The following is a 23,726-nucleotide window of genomic DNA, read 5'->3' as shown; positions in this document are numbered from 1 at the left end:
GCCTTTTACATTGAGTTGTTATTGAATAGTGTTGATTTATTCCTAGCATTTTTTTTATTGTTCTTTGGTTGTCTTAGGTGTGTTTGTTGCTTTCTTTCTGATTTACTGTTTGTTTTCTGTGTTTGTTGGTTCCTTAGGTTGTAGATAGCCTTTTTGTTTGTTTGTTTTCTCTTCATGAATGCCATTTTTATTATACTAGTGGCTTTAGATTTTTCTTGGGTTTTTATGCTAGTGGTAGTTATTTTTCAGGAAACAAACCCAGTACTCCCTTGAGAATTTCTTGTAAGGGTGGTCGTGTGGTGGTGAACTCCCACAGTTTTTGTTTATCTCAGAAACAAACTATTTGCCCTTCATTTCGGAAGGATAGCCTTGTAGGGTAGAGTATTCTTGGCTGACAATCTCTGTCTTTTAGTATTTTGAATATATCAGCCCATTCCTTTCTAGCTTTTAGGGTTTGTGATGAAAAGTCTGATGTTAGCCTGATTGGGGCTCCCTTACAGGTGATTTGATGCTTCTCTCTTGCAGCTTTTAAGATTCTCTCTTTGTCTTTGAGTTTTGCCAATTTGACTATAACATGTCTTGGAGAAGGCCTTTTTGGGTTGAATAAATTTGGAGATTGTTGAGCTTCCTAGATCTGAAGATCTGTGATTTTTACTATACCTGGGAATTTTTTGCCACTATTTTGTTGAATATGTTTTCAATGCAATCTCCGTTTTCCTCCCCTTCTGGAATACTCATGACTCGGATATTTGAGTGCTTAAGGTTATCTGATATCTCTCTCAGATTTTCTTCAATGCCTTTTATTCTTTTTTCTTTTTTTTTTTGTCTGCTTGTGTTATTTCAAACAGCCCATCTTCAAGTTCAGAGGTTCTCTCTTCAACTCCCACAAGCCTATTGGTTAAGCTCTCTGTTGTGTTTTTTAATTCCCTGAATAACTTCTTCAGTTCGGCAAGTTCTGCTACATTTTTTTTCAGAGCATTGATTTCCTTGTACATTTCCTCTTTCAGGTCCTGTATACTTTTCCTCATTTCATCATGATGTCTAGCTGAGTTTTCTTGTATCTCATTCAGTTTCCTTAGAATTATCACTCAAAAATCCTTGTCAGTTATTTCAGTGGCTTCTTGTTCTATTGGATCTAGAGTTTGAGATTTATTATCTTTTGGTGGTGTACTTTCTTGATTTTTTGTATTTCTGGTATCTTTTCTTTGATGTTTATTCATTGTGGCAGGGGGTTTCACAGTGCACAGGTTTGACACTATTTAATGACTAAGATGTTGCTGTGGTTGCCAATTTGGTATCGCTACCTCAGTGACTCCCTGGTTCCATGCACTCTGGTCCGGTCTGCTGGGATGCGCCTAGGCACCGCAGGGCGTGTGGTCTCTACAGAGCTTCCCCTTCTCCTGCAGGATGTCTCCCTGCTCTGTGCGCGCTAGGCCAGGCTTGGGATGGAGCCCGGTGGCGGTGGTGAAGCCTACCTGCTGCTGGATTGCGCAGCAGCAGCGTAGACTCTGTGGAGTTCCTGCCTCCCCTGCCGGACGTCTCCCCGCTCTGTGTGCACTGGGCTGGGCTGGGAATGAAGCCGGGTGGCGGCAGTGAAGCCTACCTGTTGGATCACACAGTGGCAGCCCCGCAGGGCGTGTGGTCTCCGTGGAACTTCTGCCTCTCCCGCTGGACGTCTCCCTGTCTTGGCCGCGGGTTGATTCGCTTCCAGGTCCAGGGACGGGCGGGTGGGGGCGGGGGTCAGAAGCCGTGGTCACCGTTGCAGCCCGGGGTGCACACGCCAGCTCAGGCCTCCATGTTTCCACTTCTGCGGCTGTGGCTGCGACGCGGGCTGTGGTGCACCAGCGGTTCGCGCACGCGGGTTGGGGGAAGATTCCCAGTTTGGCAGGGTAAAGACACCCTTACAAAGTCGTTCCTTTGTGCCGATTCTGCTACAGCTGTATCTGGCGCGGGCCTCAGTCTGCTTCTACTCCTGGCAGAAAAGCGGCAGACAGCTCTCCTCTTCTGCCATCTTGACCTCCACTCTGGTGCCCGCTGGGGCCGCCGACCTCTTTCACGGACCAGCAAGAACTGCCGGCCACAAACTGCTGCTCGGTTCCCCGGACCCACCGGTCTGCCTGCGTCTGCCTCCCATAAATAGATTGTTTTTAATAGAGTTTATTTTTTAGAACAGTTTTAGATTTATAGAAAAAATTGAGCCAATAGTACAGAGAGTTCCCATATGCCCTACACCAGTTTCTTTTACAAATTGTATGTTACATTTGTTAAAATTAATGAACGAATAATGATACATTATTACTAACTGAACTCCATAGTTTGTCAGATGTCCTTAGTTTTCACCTAATGTCCTTTTTCTATTCCAGGATCCCATCCAGAATACCTTATTACATTTAGTGATCATTCTCTTTAGGCTCCTCTTGGCTATGACAGTTTCTGACTTTACCTGGTTTTGATGACCGTGGCAGTTTTAAAGAGCATGCTGGTCAATCAGGATTTGTCTAAGATCGATCCAATCTTTCTACATGGTAAAAATATCACTGTCAATGTTACTTATTACTGTTGATGTTGATCTTGATCACCTGGTTGAGGCAATGTTTGTCAAATTTCCCCACTGTAAAATTACTTTCCCTCCCCACCTTCCATACTGTACTCTTAGTAAGAAAGTCACTGTGCACAGACCACACCTAAGAAGTAGGAAGTTACTCTCCATCTCCTTGAGGACAGGATATCTTTATAAATTTTTAAAAACTCTTTTGCACGGAGATTTGTCTCTTTTCCCCCCATTTCTTTATTTAATCATTTATTTATACCAGTATAGACTCGTGAATATTTATTTTATACCTTGGGTTATAATCTAATACTACTTTATTTATTTTGTTGTTCATGTTGTTTCAGCTTTGTCCATTGGGAGCTCTTTTAGTTGACATTACCATCATTGTGTGCGTGTGTGTGTGTGTGTGTGTGTGTGTGTGTGTGTGTGTGTGTGTGTGTGTGTGTGTGTGTTTAGTACCTCCTCACTTTTGGGCACCACAAAATGCTCCAGGTCTTGCAGTCTTGCATCTTGCATGTTTCCTGCCTCAGTCCTAGAATCAGCCATTACTCTAAAGAGCTTTTCTTCCTTTTATTGACAGAACGTATTAAAAACCAAGATCTGGATGCTAGGTGTGTTTGTTGTTACTAGGGTGTTATTGCTTCTAAGCCTCTCAGCTGACAGAGCAAGGAAATAAATAACTGTTTACTAACCCATCTATATACACATATCTATAAATATTTCTGTATGTAACCAAATGTATCTATTTTAAACTAAACATGAGTTCACACCAATTGCAATACAGTTAGATTATTTTGTCACATTCTGTGTTCCAACCTGGGATCCTCCAACCTCCTAAGTTATTCTTTTAATTTGTATTCATTAAGGTTCACTCTAGGTGCTATAAAGTTCTATGAGTGACAAATGCATAGGGCCATGTATCCACAATTACAGTATCATACAGAATAGTTTCAACACTCTAAAAATCTCCTGTGCTTTAGCTATTCAGTTCTCTCTCCTTACCCTCAAACCCCCAGCAACCACTGATCTTTTTACCACTGGTATAATATTGCCTTTTCAAGAATATCACATAATTTTTTTTTCACAAACAAGATTTAATAATGCTCACAAGAATAGAGTTTGTCCCCAAATAAGAAAACTATACATTGTCTTGTTTCAAAAAGTTAGAATTTGTTTTTGAAACTGTCTGCTAGCAAATGAGCAGGCTCTGTCTAGGAAGCCTCTTCTCATGTAAGGGAAGGAGTGGAAGGTGCTATTTACATCCCATTCTGTGTGCCTCCGTACCTCCTGTTCATCTTCTTGAACTTCTCATAGTGGTAGTCATCAGTGACCTTCTCATTAGCAGGACGCTTGCAGTTAGGTGATTGCTCAGGCTCTGGCTTCTCTGTGTCACTCACTCTCAAAGGCCAGGCTTTGGACTCTTTGTTTCTCTATTGAGGGCATCGAGCTCCTCATGATAAAATCTGTTGTGCTGCACATAACTCACAGCCGTGTTGATGAGCACAAAGGATGTCTCACTATCTTTCTTCTTGTTCTGCTGCTCTGCCAGCAAATGGGCCTTGGCATCTTCAATGGAAATGATATTTCTTATTTTAGCATCAATGCCAAGGTTCTCCTCTGGGATGTCGCTCAGAATCTGGTTGGAAAGCACCTTCTCAGTCATCTTTGCTGAGAAAATGCAGATGTTTTCTGGAAGTTCATAAAGACAATCCTCTTCAATCATCAGCTTGACTTTCTGTTCCTCTTGGCCAATGATCCCTTTCCCCTTTAGCTCTTTCTCAATGTACTTCATCACGTCTTGCATCCTCATCCCTTCAGTTGGTTTTGGCAGAAAACGACGTCCCCAGGTGGAGGTTTCTTCTTTACTGATCTTATCTTTACCCCTTTCTTTTAGTTTCTTCATGTCCACCATACCACCTATCTTCATCTGAAAAGGATCATCCACTAGAGTGGTCTCTTCTTGTACCTTCTCTCCCACCAGCAGCGCCACAGAACTCACCCCATTGGGCCTCTTCTTCAAGTTCTGCACCTCTCGGGTCTCTCCCAGTTTTAATCAAACCTCCTCTGAGTACTGCTCATCTTCCTCAACTCCAAGTCTTCTCAATGATGGCAAATCTTCCAGGTGAGCAGCATTGTGGCACCAGCCCCTTGGTCTAGCTGCCACGTCACTATGCCGTGGCTCTGACTCAAGAATGTCATATAGTTACAATCATACAGTATGTAGTCTTTTCAGACAGGCTTCTTTCGCTTAGCAATATGCATTTAAGGGTCATCCTTATCTTTTTGTGGCTCAAGAGCTCATTTCTTTTTATTGCTGAATAATATTCTATTTTATGAATGTACCACAGTTTGTTTATTTATTCCCCTGTTAAAGGATATCTTGGTTGCTACTATAAACATTTGTGCGCAGATTTTCGGGAAGACACATTTTCAAGTCAGTTTGATAAATACCTAGGAGCACAATTGCTGGATTGTATGGTAAGAATATGTTTAGCTTTGTAGAAACTACCAAACTCTTCCAAAGTGAGCTATATCATTTTACATCCCCTTCTCACCAAGATTTGGTGTTCTCAATGTTTTGGATTTCAGCCATTCTAATGTGTGCAGTAGTATCTCACTGTTGTTTTAATTTGCAGTTTCCTAATGAAAAATGATCTTTGTCTTGGGGATCTTTTCATATGCTTATTTGCCATCTACATATCTTCTTTGGTGTGCAGTCTATTGAGATATTTTGCCCATTTTTTAATTGGATCATTTGTTTTCTTATTGTTGAGTTTTAGGAGTTCTTTGTATAAGCAAGTCCTTTATCAAATATGTGTTTTGCAAATGTTTTTTCTCAGTCTGTGGCTTGACTTGTGAGTCTCTTGACAAGGTCTTTCACAGGGCAGAAAATTTAATTTTAATAAAATACACCTTAATTTTTTCTTTCATGGATCATGATTTTGGTGCTGTATCTAAAAACTCATCCCCAAACCAAAGGTCACTTAGATTTTTTCTTATGTTTTCTTCTAGAAGTTTTATAGTTTTGCATTTTACCCTTAGGTATGCTGAATTTTGAGTTAACTTTGGTGAAGGATGTAAGGTCTGCCTAGGTTCATTGTTTTGCATGTGGATATCCAACTGTTCCAGAACCATTTGTTGAAAAGATTATCCTTTCTCCATTGAATTGCCTTTGCTCCTTTGTAAAAGATCAGTTGACTGTATTTCTATGGGTCTATATCTGGGCTCTCTAATCTATTCCACTGACTGCTGTGTCTATTCTTCCACTGATACTACACTCTTGATTACTATAGTTGTATAGTAAGTTCTTAAAATCAGATCATATGAATCCTCCAACTTTGTTCTTCTTCACTGTTGTGTTGACTATTCTGTGTCTTTTGCTTTTTCATAGAAATTTTACAATCAGTGTGTTGGTATCTGATATCTACAATATAGCTTGCTGGGATTTTTTTCCTTTAGTTTATTTTTTATTTTTATTTTTTCAGGAATTCATTTTTTAATTGAAATGTATTGATTGTACATATTTATGGAGTACAGAGTTATATTTTAATAGATGTATATATACAATGTGAAATTATCAAATCAGGGTAGTTAGCAAACTCATCCTTGCAAAAATCTATTGTTTCTTTGTGATGAGAACATTTGAGCTCCTCTCTTCTAGCCATTAGAAAACACGATAAATTACTGTTAGTTATGCTTTCTGGGAATTTGACTGGTATTGTAGTGAGCCTATAGGTCAAGCTGGGAAGAACTGACATCTTTAAAAAATCGAGTGCTTTATTCTATGAACATGAAATATTTCTCCATTTATTTACATCTTTTATTTCTTTCATGAGAATTTTGTAGTTTCCTGAGGTTTAATTTTTAATAAGGTAATCAATAAGCAAAAGGACCTCTTAGAGGTCCTCAGTAATTCTGATCAAGACCAAAAATTTTGAGAACTTCTGGTGGTCTTTATCTTCATTATTTCTTTTTTCCTTTTCCCCCAGCAGCCAATAAGGGGATCCAAACCCTTGACCTTGGTGTTATCAGCACCATGCTCTAGCCAAGTTTGCAACTGGCCAGCTGTCTTGTGTTTCTTGAGTTTCTAACTGCTAACTTAAGATTCTTGCCATTGTGTTCCATTAGGACGCACCTAGTAAGCACTCTGCTCCTGTTCTTACCATTGCAAGGCTGTTGGAATTTCAACCTTCTCACTCACAAGTGCTGAAACAGATACCATGGCTAAAGTAATGGAAGTAATTGTACAAGCTTTTATAATAAAATGCAACCAATTAAAAAATAATGGCTGTGCATAATGACTTCCCTCCATAGTACAGTATGAAAAAGGCAAACAAAACAAAACAAAAACTTTATGTTGGAGAAACATGACCAACAATATTCTGCCAAGTGATCAAGGTCAATGTCAACAGTGATAAGTTATGTTGATAGTATGTACCATTGATATGATGTGATGAAAATGGCACTTTACCTCTGTGGTCTTTTTCCCAAAAACTTATAATCTTAGTCAAATCATAAGAAAAACATAAAACAAATTTCAATAGAGGAGCATCTTCAATATGCCTGACCAGTACTCCTCAAAACTGTCAAAGTCACCAAAACTAAGAAAAGTCTGAGAAACTCTCACAGTCAAGAGGAGCCTAAGAAGCCATGACAATCATATTTAATAAGACCCTGGGACAGAAAAAGGACATGAGATTAAAAAAAAATTAGGAAATCTGAATAAACTATGGAGTTTAGTTAATAATAATATATCATTATTTGTTCATTAATTGTGGCAAATATACCCTACTAATATATTAATAGTAGGGAAAACAGCGTGGGAGTTGGGTATATGGGAACTCTCCATATTACTGGTTCAGTTTTTTTATAAATTTAAAACTCTTCCAAAAAATAACCTATGAATTTTTTTAAAGTCTCAATTTTGAATAAACCTGGCTGTATAAAAAACAGTTATGTAGCATGCTCACATTTCAGAGAGTGATGGTGATGTCTTTATCTTGGGAAGTTTATGATTCCAAACATGTTTATTTATTTCTTTTTTTTTCCCCCTTTCAAACATAAGTTTAAATTCTAGTTCTCACTAGCAATAATTCAATGATAATTTTCTGGGTTTTTCTTTTTAAAATAAATATGTCTCCAATGTGGAGAGCTTATATTTTCAAAAATTTAAGTATTTAAATCCATGGGAAGAGAAAGTCAGGCAGTAGGCTGGACATGCCATATCTAAATTACATTATTTCAGTTTGTTTTGCAATGGTGTTTCCATTTTTTCTCAGGTATGCCAGCCATACAATTATTATTGTTAATATGTTAAATTTTTATTTTCTAAAATTACTTCACTCATTCACCAATTATTGTTAGTGCTTGTGCAAGAGAAAGGAAGGGGAACTGACATTCATTCTTCCATTCAGCAAGTATTTTTGAGGGTATTTTACAAACAGCATTTTGCAAGAAGACTGGGATACAGTTTTAAACAAAACCTTTATGGTCTCTGTCCTCAATGAGTTTACAGACTAAAGGGAGAGCAAATCTTTAAATAATTACACGAATTCCTCTAAAGTCTCTGAAGGAAAGGAAAAGAATTTATGAGATGTGTCAGCCATTACAGAAGTGACTTTCAGTACCTTTTCTCAATTATCACAATCACTGATGTGGTTTATGTATAAGAAAAATGAAGCTGAGAGAGATTAAACTATATGCCAATATCCCAAAGAAAGTAAGTCCTGAAACACAGTGTCTAATTTAGATCTATCTAATTCTAAAGATCATCCTTGAAAACACTGTATTATTGACTGAATTTCACAAAACCATGAGGAACAGTCCCTATCCTGATTTTACTAATAAAAAAACAGATGCTGAGAGGAACTAGAACTCAAATCTCTTAAATAATTCACTTATTTTCCCACTGTATCACACTACTTCCTCAAAACAAGCTCTGCAACTTTGATCATACCAATACAAACCATACATGTAGAAACTGAATAAATTTTTGTAAACTTTAAAAAATAAATTACAGGATTGTTGTTGAAATAAGTTACCATTAAGCACAGTATTGTATGAGAGTACTGCAAAAAGTTCATGGAAAGCTTTGTATTACCTTTTATTTTTATTTTTCCACAAACTTTTTGAAGTACCCTCATATTTTTATGCAAGTTTGGCAAATGTCTTACATTTCTCTTCTTTGTTGATTTTGTTATTTTTCTATGCTAATCACATATTTCATTGTATTTTGGACAAGGCTATTGCTATGGGTAAGAATATAGGAGGAAATAGTTCTGCAAACAAGCAGGCTCACTCTTAATCAAATTATTTTATGGAGGAAAGCTTCCAAGAACATTTTGAATTTATATTATTCAGAATTTCACACTGAATTTTTTTCCTGCTATTTCAGATTCTTTGGATGACTCCCATCAATATAATAGAATATTTTACATTTTTCTTTGCAGAGGAAAAACAGACAACATATTCATGTTTATGTGGGGTGCAGATAGGGGATGGAGTATTTTTTAAAAAGAACAAAGTAACAGAAAAGGAAAGCAAGATTATTTCTGCTTAAAAGTCTTTTTGTTGTCAAGTTGTTCACAGCTACAAACAGGGGTATGATATAACAAATAGGAAAAAAAATGGAAGAAAACATATAGTGTGTAAAATACTCTTAGTATTCTTAGTGATAGATTTAAGACAGAATGAATTGCCCAAACTGTAGCTTCATGTTTATTTTTCTGCTAGTCTCTGGTGACCACAACAACTTATGCACATTTTCATGGATAAATCATTTGTTAGGGCTGGCCAATTATTTCAGTTGGTTAGCTTAGTTGGTTAGAGTGTGGTGCTGACAACACCAAGGTCTGGCATTCAACCCCTGTACCAGGCAGCCAAAAAAAAAAAGAAAAAGAAAAAAATCATGAATATGTTTAATAAAGATTACTTCCCTTTTTCTTGTCCTTTTCTCCTATTTTTTGCATCTTTATTCTTATTTCAATCCTATATAAGATTCTGATATTTTAAGACCCTAATAGCAATTTAACCCTCACAGTTGAAACAGATTAATATGAAAGATAAAAAGTTTTCCACCTCAGAACTTAAGGAAAGCATAGCACACATTTCTCTATGAATCAAAACCCAGAAAGTAAAAGATTTACTTTGCTTACATTCTGGTTTGCCTTTATTAAGCATTATTTCCCTTTTTCTTGCCCTCCCATCACCATCTTCTACCTCCTCTCATGTTCTGTCTAAGCACATTACTCTTAATAAATTGATAGCCAAAATGGCAACCCTATTATACACATAAATTCAGTAAGCATTTACTGAGTGCCTACTGTTCACTTGTTCTTTCCATGAATTTGTATTGAGTGCCTACCACATGCCAGGTACTGTTGCAGGGAGGGAAGAGGGGAGAACAGGGGAGGAAGAGAGAGAGAGACACAGAGACAGAGAGACAGAGAGGCAGAGAGAGAAGACAAGTCTTGGAGACTTGGATTGTGAAACACTGAAAAAAAAAAAAAAACAACCTGTCTTCTAGAGAGATTATGGTCTAACATAAGAGAGATGAAGCATAGAATGACTGTAACAAAGTGTGTGGTGAGTGTCATGGTAGAGGAAAGAGGACCTGCAGGGCTTCAGAAGAGGGCTACAATATTATTTTCAAGCAGTGTTTTTTAGTTTTTGGTTTTTTCTTTTAAAGTTTTAATCCCCATTCAACCTAGCATAATATCTTCCACATGTGGAAGTCAGGACTTTTTCTATTGCGAGTGACTGCTGCCCAATTCCAATTGTCTTAAGCAAAATAAGGACTTTATTGGCTTGTGAAATAGAATAGATCGTGGTACTTCAGACAAAGTTGGATCCAAATGCCCAAACAATGTTAAAGACTCACTCTCCTTCTTTCTTTCTTTTTTTTTTTCTTCTTTCTAACTCTGTCCCCTCTGTTCTTCTCCATGTTGGCTTTATACCTAGCAGATTATTATTATTATTATTATTTTGCCCAGCAGATTCTTTTCATATTTTGGTTCCCAGCAGTTCCAGCCAGACCTTCATCCTATTCATGTTCAGTCTATCAGAAAAAGAACTTCTCTTTTCCAGTTGTTTAAGAGAGAATTTCATAGCACTGACCTGGTCGGTCATATGCCCATCCCTAACACTTGCTTTGCCCCCAGTGATAAAATTCTGAACTCAAAATGGGGCAGTGGGGGAATGAGCACAAATGTACAGTCAGGAGTGACTTTCCAAAGAACACCAGGTGTGATTACCAGAAGAAGGCAGGTCAACCTACATATATCAACTACAGCCAGTTTATCTAATTACCTTCTTTTCATCTCCATTTCAGTAAGTTTAGAAAGATCAAGAGGCTAGGTCTGCTCTTCCTGCATCTTCTTAACAGACTTAGAGATGCTCTTCATAATCAATCTGAAGTAGGAGCAAGGCATAAAATCTGAACATGTTTCTAGCTTCTCTGAAGTCAGTCTGTCAATGTGGATTTTATTCTTTGACTGGAAGTGCTATGCATTCCCTGATGGTAAGACATATCTATAAACAAATACATATCCATAAACCACAACCCCCCAAAAAGAAAGAAATGATGCCTTGACTTATCAGTGCTACTTTTCTTCATTAACAGATATTCAAGTACTGATTCCAAGAAGATAAGACCATTGAGTATTTTATCAAGCCCTTTTTTTTCGGCAGTTGGCCGGTGCAGGAATCTGAACCCTAGATATTGGTGTTATAACACCGTAAACTGTTAAAATTTACATTAAAAAGAGTGAATATTGTTCAAATCCTACTAAGATGTGGGGGTGGGGAGAAAACAACTGTCATTTCTATCTTTGTGAGACCTTGTGCTTGAACAAAGGATATGACAATGGAGAAGGAGCAGAACAAATCAAGAAATATTTAGGAAATAGAATCATCACGACTTTGTAACTGATTGGACATGAGAGGAGAAGGAGAAGAAGCCTTAAGATGATTCTAGCTTCCAGACTGAAAAACTGGTCTGACAGTGGGACTATCAACTAAGAAGTTTGATGAAAGAGGAAAATCAGGTTAGGAGGGGGGGAAGAAAAGATAACAAATTCAGTTTTGCACATATTGAATTTGAATAGCTTGTGGAATTCCTAAGTAGTGAGGTCTAATTAATATCTCAGAAAAGAGTCTTGGGTTACAGGAAGGGCCACAGGAGTCTAAAATTGCCAATAAATAATAGTCAGAATCATGGGATCAGATGATCCTTTTACTATTAAAAGATGTAATGTAAACACAATAACTTTTTAAAATTATTAACAAATACTTATTCTGTATTGTAGTAGGACATAAAGATAAATTACAAAGAAAACCAGCACTTGTTTTCAAGGAGTTTCTATTCTTACACATACACCTTAATTCGTTTTATGAGTTTAAAATTGGTACATTAGATTCTCTTAATTTTCTTTAAAACTCTTTCATTTGTAAATTGTAAAAGCAATATATGCTTTTTGTAGAAAAATAGAAACTAAGCAAAATATAAAGAAGAAAATAAAAACCACCTGTAATTTGGGCTGGCCCGTGGCTCACTTGGGAGAGTGTGGTGCTGATAACACCAAGGCCAAAAGTTTGGATCCCTATATAGGGATGGCTGGTTAGCTCACTTTGGAGAGCATTGTGCTGACAACACCAAGTCAAGGGTTAAGATCCTCTTACTGGTCATCTTTTCCTTAAAAAAAAAACAACAAAAAAACCCCCCATAATTCTACTTTGCAGATATAATCACAATTTTGGAGTACTTCTCCATTTTTTTTTTCTACTTTACACACATATTTCTTTCACAATTTTAATAACATACATATTTTCAGGCTTTTTAAAAATTTTTTTATTTTTCGGTGGCTGGCTAGTTCAGGGATCTGAACCCGTGACCTTGGTGATCATAAGACTGAGCTGTAACCAACTGAGCTAACCAGCCAGCCCATATATTTTCAGTTTTGGATATGCTTTTTTCATTTAATATTGTTAGCTATTTTCCACATCATTAAAAATTCTTAATAGTAATAACTTTTCATGGAAGTATAACATTCCACTTATCAGACATTCAACTCCTTTCTGATGGGCATTCATATTGTTTCCAATCTTTCGCTGTTATAAATTATGCTTTAATATTTTTAAATATATTCCCATTTCTGATTTTTTTTAAAGAATAGAGTCCTAGAAGTGGAACTACTGAATCAAAGTATATAAACATTTTTGTGTCTTGATACATAATGCCAAATTTTATTGTCTGCAAAGCTTGTACTAAGTAATGCTTCTTCCCAGCAGGCTACAGAAGTGTCTGCTGTCACAGTCACCTACAGTAAGATTACTAAGAAACAAACGTTATTAATTATACTTAAAAAACATTATATTATTGTTAAAAAAAATAAGTTACATTGAGTGAAAGAAGCCAGAGAAAAAAGTGTACATAAAAAAAAATGTTTTATATAAAACTATAGAAAATGAAAACTCAGAGTGACAGAAAGCAGATCAGTAGTTGTCTGTGGACTGGGGGTGGGGCAGTGGGAGGAAAGGCTTATAAATGGGCAAGAAGTATATAATTCTGTGATTTTTTTTTTTCATGTTCCTTAGTCATTTTTCTATTTGGACCTTAGCAATTTTCTCTTGGATATGAGAATTGTTTACATATTAAGAAAATTCACCATTAAAGTTCTCTAAATTTCTTTTCTCTGTAATTTTTCTGTTACAACATGTTTCCAGTAGGGCTCCTTTATTCGTGCAATTTTTTTTTTCTTTCTTCCTTTTTTTTTTGGTAGCTGGCTGGTATGGGGATCCGAACCCTTCTTGACCTTGGTGTTAAAACATGCAAGATAATTTTAACCAAGAGGATGTACTATAACCCTACACATCTGTAAACTACAGTAAATTATTAATCATCACTTTGCAAAATAAACAAAAGTCCTTTAAATAAAATTCAAATTTGGACATGAAGGAGTGTTACAACCAAGGCCTTCAGAATTGGTATCTAACATATTGCACGTCTGTTTTGATGTTTGGGAGCTATCTTCTTCAGTTACTATGACCTATAGTGGAGATGAAGGACCTCATTAACAAAAAAACTATACGAAGTTACCTAGGAGTTTGGCTAAGAACCACTCTGCTTACAACGACTTCTTTGGGGTCTTCCTTCGGCTGCTTACACAGGAAACCAAGTAGAGGAGGTAGTGCCACGAGGTGATCTCATGCTGGCATGACGTAAAGAGCCCTTGACGTCAGAAGGCGGTTGCCACGGGGACCGTTCGTCACTGACGGCAGAGTCGTGAAACCACATCACCAGACTCCTGTGTCAGCCTCTGCAGGGTCTAAGCTGTTAAAGAAGCTTTAACCTTAAGGGGGCCTCAGGGAGTGAGGAGTTGCGCTGCTGCCTCTGAGAGCTCCACCTCCGTGGCTTTTGGGCCCCGGCCTGTGGCGGCGTGCGGCGGCCGCTGGAGGCGGGCGGCGGCTGTGGCGGCGGCAGCAGAAGGCTTGCCCGGGTCTCCCTCGCTCCTTTCAGGGCCCGGAGAGGGGATCCGCCATATTGGAGCCGGAGCCGAGAGTTCCTTGGAGCGGCGGAGCGAGGCGGGTGGAGGTGGTGGCCCTAGCCTCGACCTGGGAGGAGTCGGCTGTGTCTGGGCCCGCAAGGCTGGGGAGTGAATGAGCCGCTCGGACTAGTCTCCTCCCCGCCCACTCCCTCCACTTTCTGCCGCCTGGACCAGGCCGGGAGGGGGTCGGAGCCGGCCGTGGCAGGATGTTCTCCAAGAAGCCCCACGGGGACGTGAAGAAGTCCACCCAGAAAGTGCTGGACACCAAGAAGGACGCACTGACCCGCCTGAAGCACCTGCGCATCGTCATCGGTGAGGAGCAAGGGGTGGCGGTGCCGAGGCCTGGGTTGCCCGGCCTTCCGTCCCCCGGGAGTCCCGGGGACTCTCAGTCCGGACCTGGCGCGGGAGTAGAAGGCAAAGCGTCGCCTCTGCAGAGACGCGGGAGGGAAGATAATTGGGGGAAGGGAATACTTGGCAGTTGACGACCACAAATTATCATCTATTAACACAGGGATATCTAATTTCAAGTTAATGGTCCGAAGTTATTTTTTTAAATTAGTATTACTCTAAAAACTTAGTTCTCTAATGCTTTGGAGAAACTTGGTCTTGTGGATAATGATGTTGATGATATGTTTGCCAGATGACTACTGCCACCCCCACCCAAGTGAAAAGAAAAACAAAATCCTCTCCCAGACAACATAAACCTTAATCTTTCAAGTTTCTTGGCAGATGAGGGCAAGGAGGAAGTTATACCTCTTTGGGAAGTGGGTGGTTCCCAAAATCTTGTGAGAAAGAGCACAGCCCATCTGTTAATGCACCTTATTCATTACAGTCAATTAGGGGAAAAACTATTATTAATTACAGAAAACGAGATAGTTTATCGCTTCCTTTGCTTCTCGAGAATTGTGTAGAATTCTGTTTTTATTTAATTAAACTTTCTTACTCTGATGCCCTGAACCTGTGTTTTGCTGGCAGACCAAACAGTACTCTGAGTTTTAGATATAATGTTAAATGAATCTTTTGGATGCTTGGTCATTTAGTAGGCTGATAAGGGCTCATAATACTTATGGAACATCTGGTCTAGTATTTGGATTTTTTAGATGAATAAATTTTAGGTGAAAAGGAAAGTTAGTTTGCCTGTGTTGATACATAGAGTTAATGTCAGAACTGGGTTTATACCCTAGATACCTGAATCCTAGTTCAGAGTTAATTACCTCAAGCCGTCTTTCTAATGAGTATTTGTTTTGGAAAGTGACTTTATTTAGTGATATAAGTAAATTCCTGTTTTGAGTTGCGTGTTTCTCTGTTGTATTCTTTATTCATACCACTGGGATACCGCCAACAATACCCAACATTTGTATGGTGCTTTACTGTTTACAAAGTGATTTCTCATAGATTGCCATAATAAATCCTTGCAACAACTCAAGACATAGATATTATTAGTCTCCAGTGAGAGAACTGAAGTTTGGGAAGGTTAAGTGGTCATCCAGCTACTAGGAGGCTGAGTCAGAACTGGAGCCCAGATTTCCTGTCTCCAGTTTGTTTCTTACTCTTACTACATTTATAACAGCTAATCTTTGTCAAGAGTAAATTGTATTTATTCCTGTGGAATAATAAGAAAGCAATTAATCCAATTTAACAATATAAAAAGAAGCCCAGTTTTCAAGAAAACATAAAACTTCTAAATGTAGAGATGGTGATCTTTTTGTTTTCATTCTACTTGAGCTTTAAGACACTGAAAAAAAATTTGGTTGAGAGAGTGGGACAGAGAGAGAAAGTTAATGTTTGAATGTAGGAGATGTATCACAGATAATGAAAGATTGAAATTGAACACTTAATGTAATTTGACACCGACTTGGGACAAGCTGTAGGTTGGGTAACGGCAGAGTTATGAAGTTGAGTGCCAATAGAGTATTGAGATTTCCTAAATTAATCCCCATAGTTCTTCAGTTGTAATGGTTAAGGAATGGTTTGTAAACTTTTTTGGCATAGAGGTTTTTTTCCATCTGAGAGACATGGTCTAAATTAAGACGTCACGCATGTCAGATAAGTCCTAGCTTCTTCAGTTTGAAAACAGAACAATTTTTAAAAACCTTTGCTCTATATGGTAACTTATGAACTTTTTATTTTTTAATGGAGGATATACTGGGGCATGTGTGTGTGTAGGTATAAACCTTTAAAATTTCCTTAGTAATCTTCAAATGGTGAAAATTCTGCTTCCAGACTCCCTCTGCTGTGAATGGAAGAGGTACGTACAGAGACTACACTTGAATAGTTTTAGAACAGAGGTTCTCAACCAGGGGCATTTTACCCCACAAGAGACAATTGGCATTTTTCCACAACTGGGGAAAGGTGCTACTGTCATCTAGTGCATAGCAGGGATATGGATAAATACCTTACAGGATAATCTCTCACAACAGTATTCTAGCCCTAAATGTCAGTAGTGCTGAGGTTCAGAAACTTTGTCAAAACATAGAGTAAAAGGTGGATGTCCAAGAAGCTATATTTGATTTTAATATTTTAATTAAATCGAATAAAATATTCCATATATTTAAATGGTTAGTTATTTTGTTTGAGATATGTTTAATGTGATTTCTAAAAAAATTAGTGGAGGAAGTAAAATGATAAAAGCTGAATGGTGTATTAGAGGTCTGTTAATCAGGTATCTGATTTTGCAGATGGAAGAGCCACTCTAAATCCTTTTTGGAAGTAGGTACAGGTTTTAAATAATGTAAACACAATGAGGAAACTAGTTTGCAAAGTAATTGGGCTTTGCTAATTACACAGGATTTTGATTTTTCTTTTGTCCCATCTGAACTGTATGGAACCAAACAAAACCTCTATTCACTCAGTATTTATCAGACAATTTAGTGCATCTAAATATATAAGATCATAATTATAATTTAAACATCTAGTGTAAACCTTTTTTCAGGTTTTCTTTTCATGTATTTCAACTGTAGGACAATTCCCAATTAAATTTATAGAACTTGACTCTGAAGGATTTAGTTTTAAATCTGGTGTGTTTATTGATATTGCTGTGTATTTGATTTGTAGGAACAAAATCAAGTTTTTCTTAAAATAGAAAAAAAATCCTTGTTTCCAAAGCTTTGTGTTATCCTTTTTACCCTCCACCCCCGTTTTTTAGAACTAATCACCTTATGATAATGAAAGTAAATTACCACATGTAAAGTGGCCAACATAATGCCTGGCATATAGTGGGTATTGACTAAATGTTCGTTTTCTTCTCCTACTTTACAATGGCAAGCTAACAGTTCAGTCCTCTTGATTTGAAAATTAGAAGATAAATTCTCGTTTAGCTATAATAAATTGCACATATTTATACTGTATAATTTGAATCATTTTTGGCATACATATACTTCATGAAACTATCATAATAATCAAGGTTAAACATAGCCAGATAATCAAGATAACCAATACATCTATAACCTTCCAAAGTTTCCTCATGTCCTTTAGTAATCCCTTCCTCCCACCCCTACTTGCACTCTCCCACCCTTCCCTAAGCAGCCATATCTGCTACCACTCTAGATTAGTTTGCTTTTTCTACAGTTTTATATAAATGGAATTATACAGTATATAAATGGAATTATATAGTATAGTCTTTTTTTTGTTTGGTTTCTTTTACTCAGTCTCATTATTTTGAAATTAATCTATACTGTCGTGTGATGTGTCAATAGTTCATTGCTTTCTATTGCTGAGTAGTATTTCATCGTACAGCTATACCACAACTTGTTTATTTATTTACCTGTTGATGGACATGTGGGCTGTTGCAAAAAAGCTGCTGTGAAGTGTACTTGTTGTATAGACATACACTTTTTTTTCTCTTGGAAAAATACCCAGGAGTGAAATGGCTGGATGATATGGCAGTTGTATATTTAGCTTTTTAAGGAACTGCCAAATTGTTTTTTACCATTTTACATTCCCACCAGCAGTGATGGAAGTTCCAGTTTCTTCATATATGCACCAGCACCACTCTGTATGGCCAGTCTTCTTAATTTCAGCCACTATAAGAAGTATGTACTGGTTATGATTAGTATTTTCCTGATATCTAATAATGTTGAATATCCTTTTATGTGCTTAGCATTGTATAACTTCGTTGATGAAGTTTCTATTCAAATCTTTTACCTATTTTTTAGTTGAGTTTGCTTTCATATTCAGTTTTGAAAGCCCTTCATATATTCTGGATAGAAGTACTTTATCAGATACATGATATGCAAAGATTTTTTCACAGTCTTTGGTTTGTTTTTTCATTCTCTTAACGATTTCTTTGAGGGAGTAGAAATGCTTAATTTTTATTAAGTCCATATATCAATCTTTTCTTTTATGGTTTGTGTTTTCTGGTGGTGTATCTAAAATCTTGCCTAACCCGAAGTCACAAAGATTTTCTTCTAGAAGTTCTACAGTTTTAGGATCTCTATAAGTCTATGATCCATCTTGAGTTTACTTTGTAAATATGGTATGAGCTAGATTGAAGTTTATTTTTTTATATATGGATATCCAGTTGTTCCAATACCATTTGTTGAAAAGGATTGTCCTTTCTCTACTGAATTGCCTTTGCGTTTTTGCTTGGTTGTCTAAATATATATGGGCCTATTTCTAGACTCTCTATTTTGTTCCAGTGGTCTATTTATCTGTATTGGTGCCAATACCACAGTGTTTTGATTTCTGTAATTTTATAATAAATCTTGAAATCAAGCAGTGTTGTCCTTTCAGCTTTGTTTTTCCTTTTCAAAAGTTGTTTGTTTTTGTCTATTTTTTTGCAATGCCAGGTCCTTTGCAATTCCATATGAGTTTTAAGATTGGCTTGTCAATTTATGTAAAAAAACAAAACAAAACAAAACATGCTAGGAATTAATTGGGATTGTGTTGAATATGTAGATCAATTTGGGAAAAACTGACAATATTAAATACTCTGACTCATGAACAAAGTATATTTCATCATTTATTTAGGACTTCTTTAATTTCTCTCAACAGTGTTTTGTAGTTTTCAATGTGCAGGTCTTTAAACATCTTTTGTCAGACGTACCCCTAAATATTTTCTACTTTTGATGCTTTTGTAAATGGTATCTTTATATCTATTTCTGACTGTAGCTAGTGAAATAATTGATTTTGGGATATTAAGCTTGTATCCTGTTATCTCACTAAACTCACTTATTAGTTCTGTTCATTTTTTGTAGGTTCCGTTGGATTTTTTACATAGAGAATCATGTTGTCTGCAAATAAAGACAGTTTTACTTCTTCCTTTCCAATCTGATGCCTTGTATTCCTTTTTCTTGCCTTATTGAACTGATCAGAATCTCCAGTGTGGCATATACTACTACTGAGTGGACATCCTGGTCTTGTTCTCAATCTTAAGGGTAAAGCAGCTGGTTTTTCACCGTGTACTGTGATATTAACTGTATTTTTTTCATAGATGCCCTTTATCAGGTTGAGAAAGTTTCATTCTATTTCTGCTTTGCTGAGAGTTTTCATCAGGAATGGATGCTGTATTTGTGAAATGCTTTTTCTGCTTCTATTGAGATGAACAGATGTTTTTTCTTTTTTCGTTTGCTCATGTGATGAATTATGTTCATTGATGCTCCAATGTTAAATCAACTCTGTTTTCCTGGGTTTAAACTGAAGTTGGTCATAATGTACTGTCCTTTTTATACATTGTTGAATTCGAATTGCTAAATTTTTTTTGATAATTTTTGCATTTATGTTCACGAAGGATATTGATCTGTAATTTTTTTTGTAATACTTTTGATTTTGATACTGGGTAGTGCTGGCCTCATAGTATTGGGAAGCATTCCTAACCTTTTCAGTTTTCTGGAAGTGTTCATGTAGAATTGTTATTAGTTGTTAAATGTTTGGTAGACTTCAGTGAAATCATCAGGACCAGGAGTTTACTTTGAGGGAAGGTTTTTAACTAGAGTTTCAATTTCTTTAATAGATAGAGGGCTATTTAGGTTATCTGTTTCTTCTTGAGTGAGCATTGGTAGCTTATTATTTCAAGGATTTTCCTATTTCATGTGAGTTGTCAGATTTATAGATATGAACTGTTCATAATACTCCCTTTAATACCTGTAGAATTCATAGTAATGTCACCCCTGTCATTCCTGATATTGGTAACTTGTCTTTGTTTTCCTAATCAGTCTGACTAGAAGCACTTTTATTGATCTTCTAAAAAACTATCTTTTGGTTTTATTGATTTTACTCTATTTTTCTGTTTTTTTATTTCATTGATTTCTGCTTTGATCTTTATTTCGTTTCTTCTGCTTGGTTTAGTTTTTTTTTATAAAAAGATGACCGGTAAGGAGATCTTAACCCTTGACTTGGTGTTGTCAGCACCACGCTCTCCGAAGTGAGCTAACCAGCCATCCCTATATAAGAATCCGAACCTGTGGCCTTGGTGTTATCAGCACCACACTCTCCCAAGTGAACCACGGGCTGGCCCTTGCTTAGTTTAGTTTAGTTTGCTCTTTTTGTAGTTTCTTAAAGTATAAACTCAGGCTATTGATTTGAGACCTTTCTTCTTTCTACTGTAGTCATTTCGTGATATAAATTTCCCCTTAATTTGTATCCTGTAAATGATAATAGTTTGAATTTTCATTTTCAATTCGTTCCAAAATACTAACTTCCTTGTTGATTTATTCTTTGATCCATGAGTTATTCACAAGTGTATTCTTTAGTTTTAAATATTTGTGGATTACCAGATATCTTTCTGTTATGGATGTCTAATTTAGTTCCATTGTAGTCAAAGAACATACTTTTAAAAAATTTATTTCTTCCTTTTTCTTTTTCTTTTTTTAATTTTTAATTTTTTATTATTTGTTTTCAAACATACTTTTTATGACTTTAATTATTTAAAAATTACTGAAATTTGTTTGATGGCTCATAATATGCTTTAATTTGGTAAATGGTCTGTATGCACTTGAAAGAAATATATGTTCTACTGTTGGTAGTGTGAGTGTTCTAAAAATGTCAATTAGGGCAAGTCGTTTGATAATTTTGTTCAAGTCATTTATGTCCTTACTGAATTTTTGCTTGTCTACTTGTTTCATCAATTATTGAGAGAAGAGTGTTGAAGTTTCTGACTGTAATTGTGGGTCTCTTTATTTCCTTTTGCTCTTCCATCAGTATTTGCTTAGTGTTTTTTGAAACTCTGTCATTAGGTGCCTACACATTTAGGATTATTATTTCTTTTTGATAAATTGACTACTTTATCATTATGAAATGATCTCTTTATCCCTGGTGATAGTCTTTTTTCTGGAATCTACTTTGATATTAATATAGCCACTTTTGCTTTCATTTGATTAGTGTTAGCCGGATATATATTTTCCTATCTTTTAAATCTATTTGTGTCTTTATATTTAAAGTGGCGTTCATGTTGGCAGCATATGGTTGAGGCTTTTTTATCTAATCTAATAATCTGTGCCTTTTAACTGAGATGTTTGGATGATTTCCATTTAATGTGATTATTGATATGGTTAGGTTTGAAGCTGTCATCTTGCTATTAGTTTTCTGTTTAGCCTTAGTTCCTTTTTCTCTCTCTTATTTTCCTTCTTTTGGATTAGTTTAGTACATTTTATGATTTTTTTTTTCTGCCCTTTCTTGGCTTAAAAGCTCTAATCTTTTGTTTTATTAGTTTAGTGATTGCTCTATGATTTACAGTACATCTTTAACTTACCAGAGTCTGTACCTTTTAGTGATATTGTACCACTTCTCATGTTCTAATATAGTATAAGTACCTAACAAGAGTGTACCTCCATTTCTCCCCAATCTTTATGCTTTTGTTGTTATACATTTTACCTATAGACGATGTAAACTCTATGCTATATTATTTAAACAAGAAGTTATCTTTTAAAGATTTTTAAATAAGAAAAAGCTTTATATATGTAAGTATATAATATATACAATAAAAGTCATATATAACATATATGATAAAAAGTCATATATATACACACACACATGCATATACATATGAATATTTACCTAGGTAGTACCATTTCCAGTGCTCTTCATTCTTTTGGTAGATACATATTTCCATCCAATATAATTTTGTTTCTGTCTGATGGACTTCATTTAACATTTCTTCTGTGGCGATGGTCTGCTGGTGACGGATTCATGCTTTTATTTGTCTGAAAAAGTCTTTACTTTGACTCTTTTTTGAGAAAGATATTTTTGCTGTGTTTAGAATTCTAGGTTGATCGTTTTTTTCTTAGTTCTTTAAAGAATTTTACTCCACTGTCTTCTTGCTTGCATTGTTTCTGTCAGAAGTCTGCTGTTATTTGTGTCTTACTGTGTATGTAACATGCCATTTTTTGCTCTGACTGTTATTAAGATTTTCTCTTCATCATTGGTTTTGAGCACGTTGATTATGATGTATCTTGATTAGTTTTTCTTCATATTTATTGGCTTGAGGTTCATTGAGCTTCTTGGATTTGTGGGTCTATAGTTTACATTAAATTTGAAAAAATGTTGGCCATTATTTTTTCACTTATTTCTCCCCTCTTTCCTTTTGGATCTTCATTTATTAACATGTTATAAGGTATTGATATTAGATTAGTATGTTAGGAAGTATTATTAGTAAGTATTGATATTAGATTAGTATGTTAGGAAGTATTATTAGTATCTCGGAAGGTTTCATAGCTCACTGATGTTCTTTTCATTTTTTCAGATCCTTTTTTCTCTCAGTATTTTATTTTGGATAGTTTCTCTTGTGATGTCTTTAAGTTCATTGGTCTTTTCTTCTGCTACATGTAATTTGTCATTAATCCCATCTAGTTTATTTTTCATCTCAGAGATTATAGTTTTTATCTAGTTCATTTTAGGTCTTTTTAAAATACCATCTATGTGTCTTCTTACTTTTTGAATATATGAAATACAGTTAAAATAACTTAATGTACTTCTCTGCTAATTCTAACATTTGTTTCAATTCTGAATCAGTTTCAATAGATTATTCTGTTATTCTCCTTTCCCTGGGTTGTCTTCCTGTTTCTTTGCAGGCCTGGTAATCTTTGGATATCTGATATTGTGAATTTTACTTTCTTAGATTCTGGATATTTTTTAGTATTTCTACAAAATTTTTTTTTTTGGCAGCTGGCTGGTACACGTATTCCTATAAATTCTTGAGCTTTTGGGGGGGTGCCATTAAATTACTTGAAAATAGTTTGATCGTTTTGGGTCTTGGCTTTTTATGATGTGTTAATCTAGGGTTAATTGTTGCCTACGATGGGTATTCTACCCAATGCCACTTGAATTATGAGGTTTTTTGTTTTGTTTTGTTTTGTTTTTGTAGTCCAGATCTTGTAAGTAGGCACTGTTCCCTGTCCTGTGGGAACATGTGGTACAGTTGTCCCTTGGTATCTGTGGGGGATTTTTTCCATGACCCCTGTGGATACCAAAATTCTTGGATGCTGAAGTCCCTTATGTAAAATGGCATAGTATTTGCATGTAACCTATACACATCCTCCTGTATATTTTAAATCATCTCCAGATTACTGATAATACCTAATACAATGTAAATACTATATAAATAATTGTTATACTGTATTTTTTATTTGTATTATTTTTTATTGTTGTATTATGTTTCATTGTTTTTTCCCCCAAATATTTTTGATCAGAGGTTGGTT

At 36.1% G+C, this 23,726-nt stretch overlaps 1 protein-coding gene and 1 pseudogene across 15 annotated transcripts in view; one reads left to right on the top strand and one right to left on the bottom strand.

Moving 5' to 3' along the window:
• Window positions 1–1,955: 1,955 nt before the first annotated feature.
• LOC134372730 (splicing factor C9orf78-like) lies at window positions 1,956–6,773 on the bottom strand (annotated as a pseudogene).
• A 7,145-nt stretch (window positions 6,774–13,918) lies between these two features.
• RALGAPA1 (Ral GTPase activating protein catalytic subunit alpha 1) overlaps window positions 13,919–23,726 on the top strand; it is a 236,104-nt gene continuing 226,296 nt past the window's right edge. For all 15 annotated transcript variants that reach the window (XR_010022974.1, XR_010022970.1, XR_010022972.1 and 12 more), the window contains exon 1: window positions 13,919–14,406. Coding sequence is in view for 6 of the 15 variants with exons in the window: in XM_063091099.1 (XP_062947169.1) it covers window positions 14,301–14,406 (106 nt within the window). In the remaining 9 variants the exon portion in view is untranslated. The remainder of the gene's footprint in view (window positions 14,407–23,726) is intronic.

This window comes from Cynocephalus volans, chromosome 3 (assembly GCF_027409185.1).
Source record: "Cynocephalus volans isolate mCynVol1 chromosome 3, mCynVol1.pri, whole genome shotgun sequence".
Taxonomy (NCBI): Eukaryota; Metazoa; Chordata; class Mammalia; order Dermoptera; family Cynocephalidae; genus Cynocephalus; species Cynocephalus volans.
The sequence above is the reverse complement of the archived record's forward strand: the minus strand, read 5'-3'. Positions and strand labels throughout refer to the sequence as shown.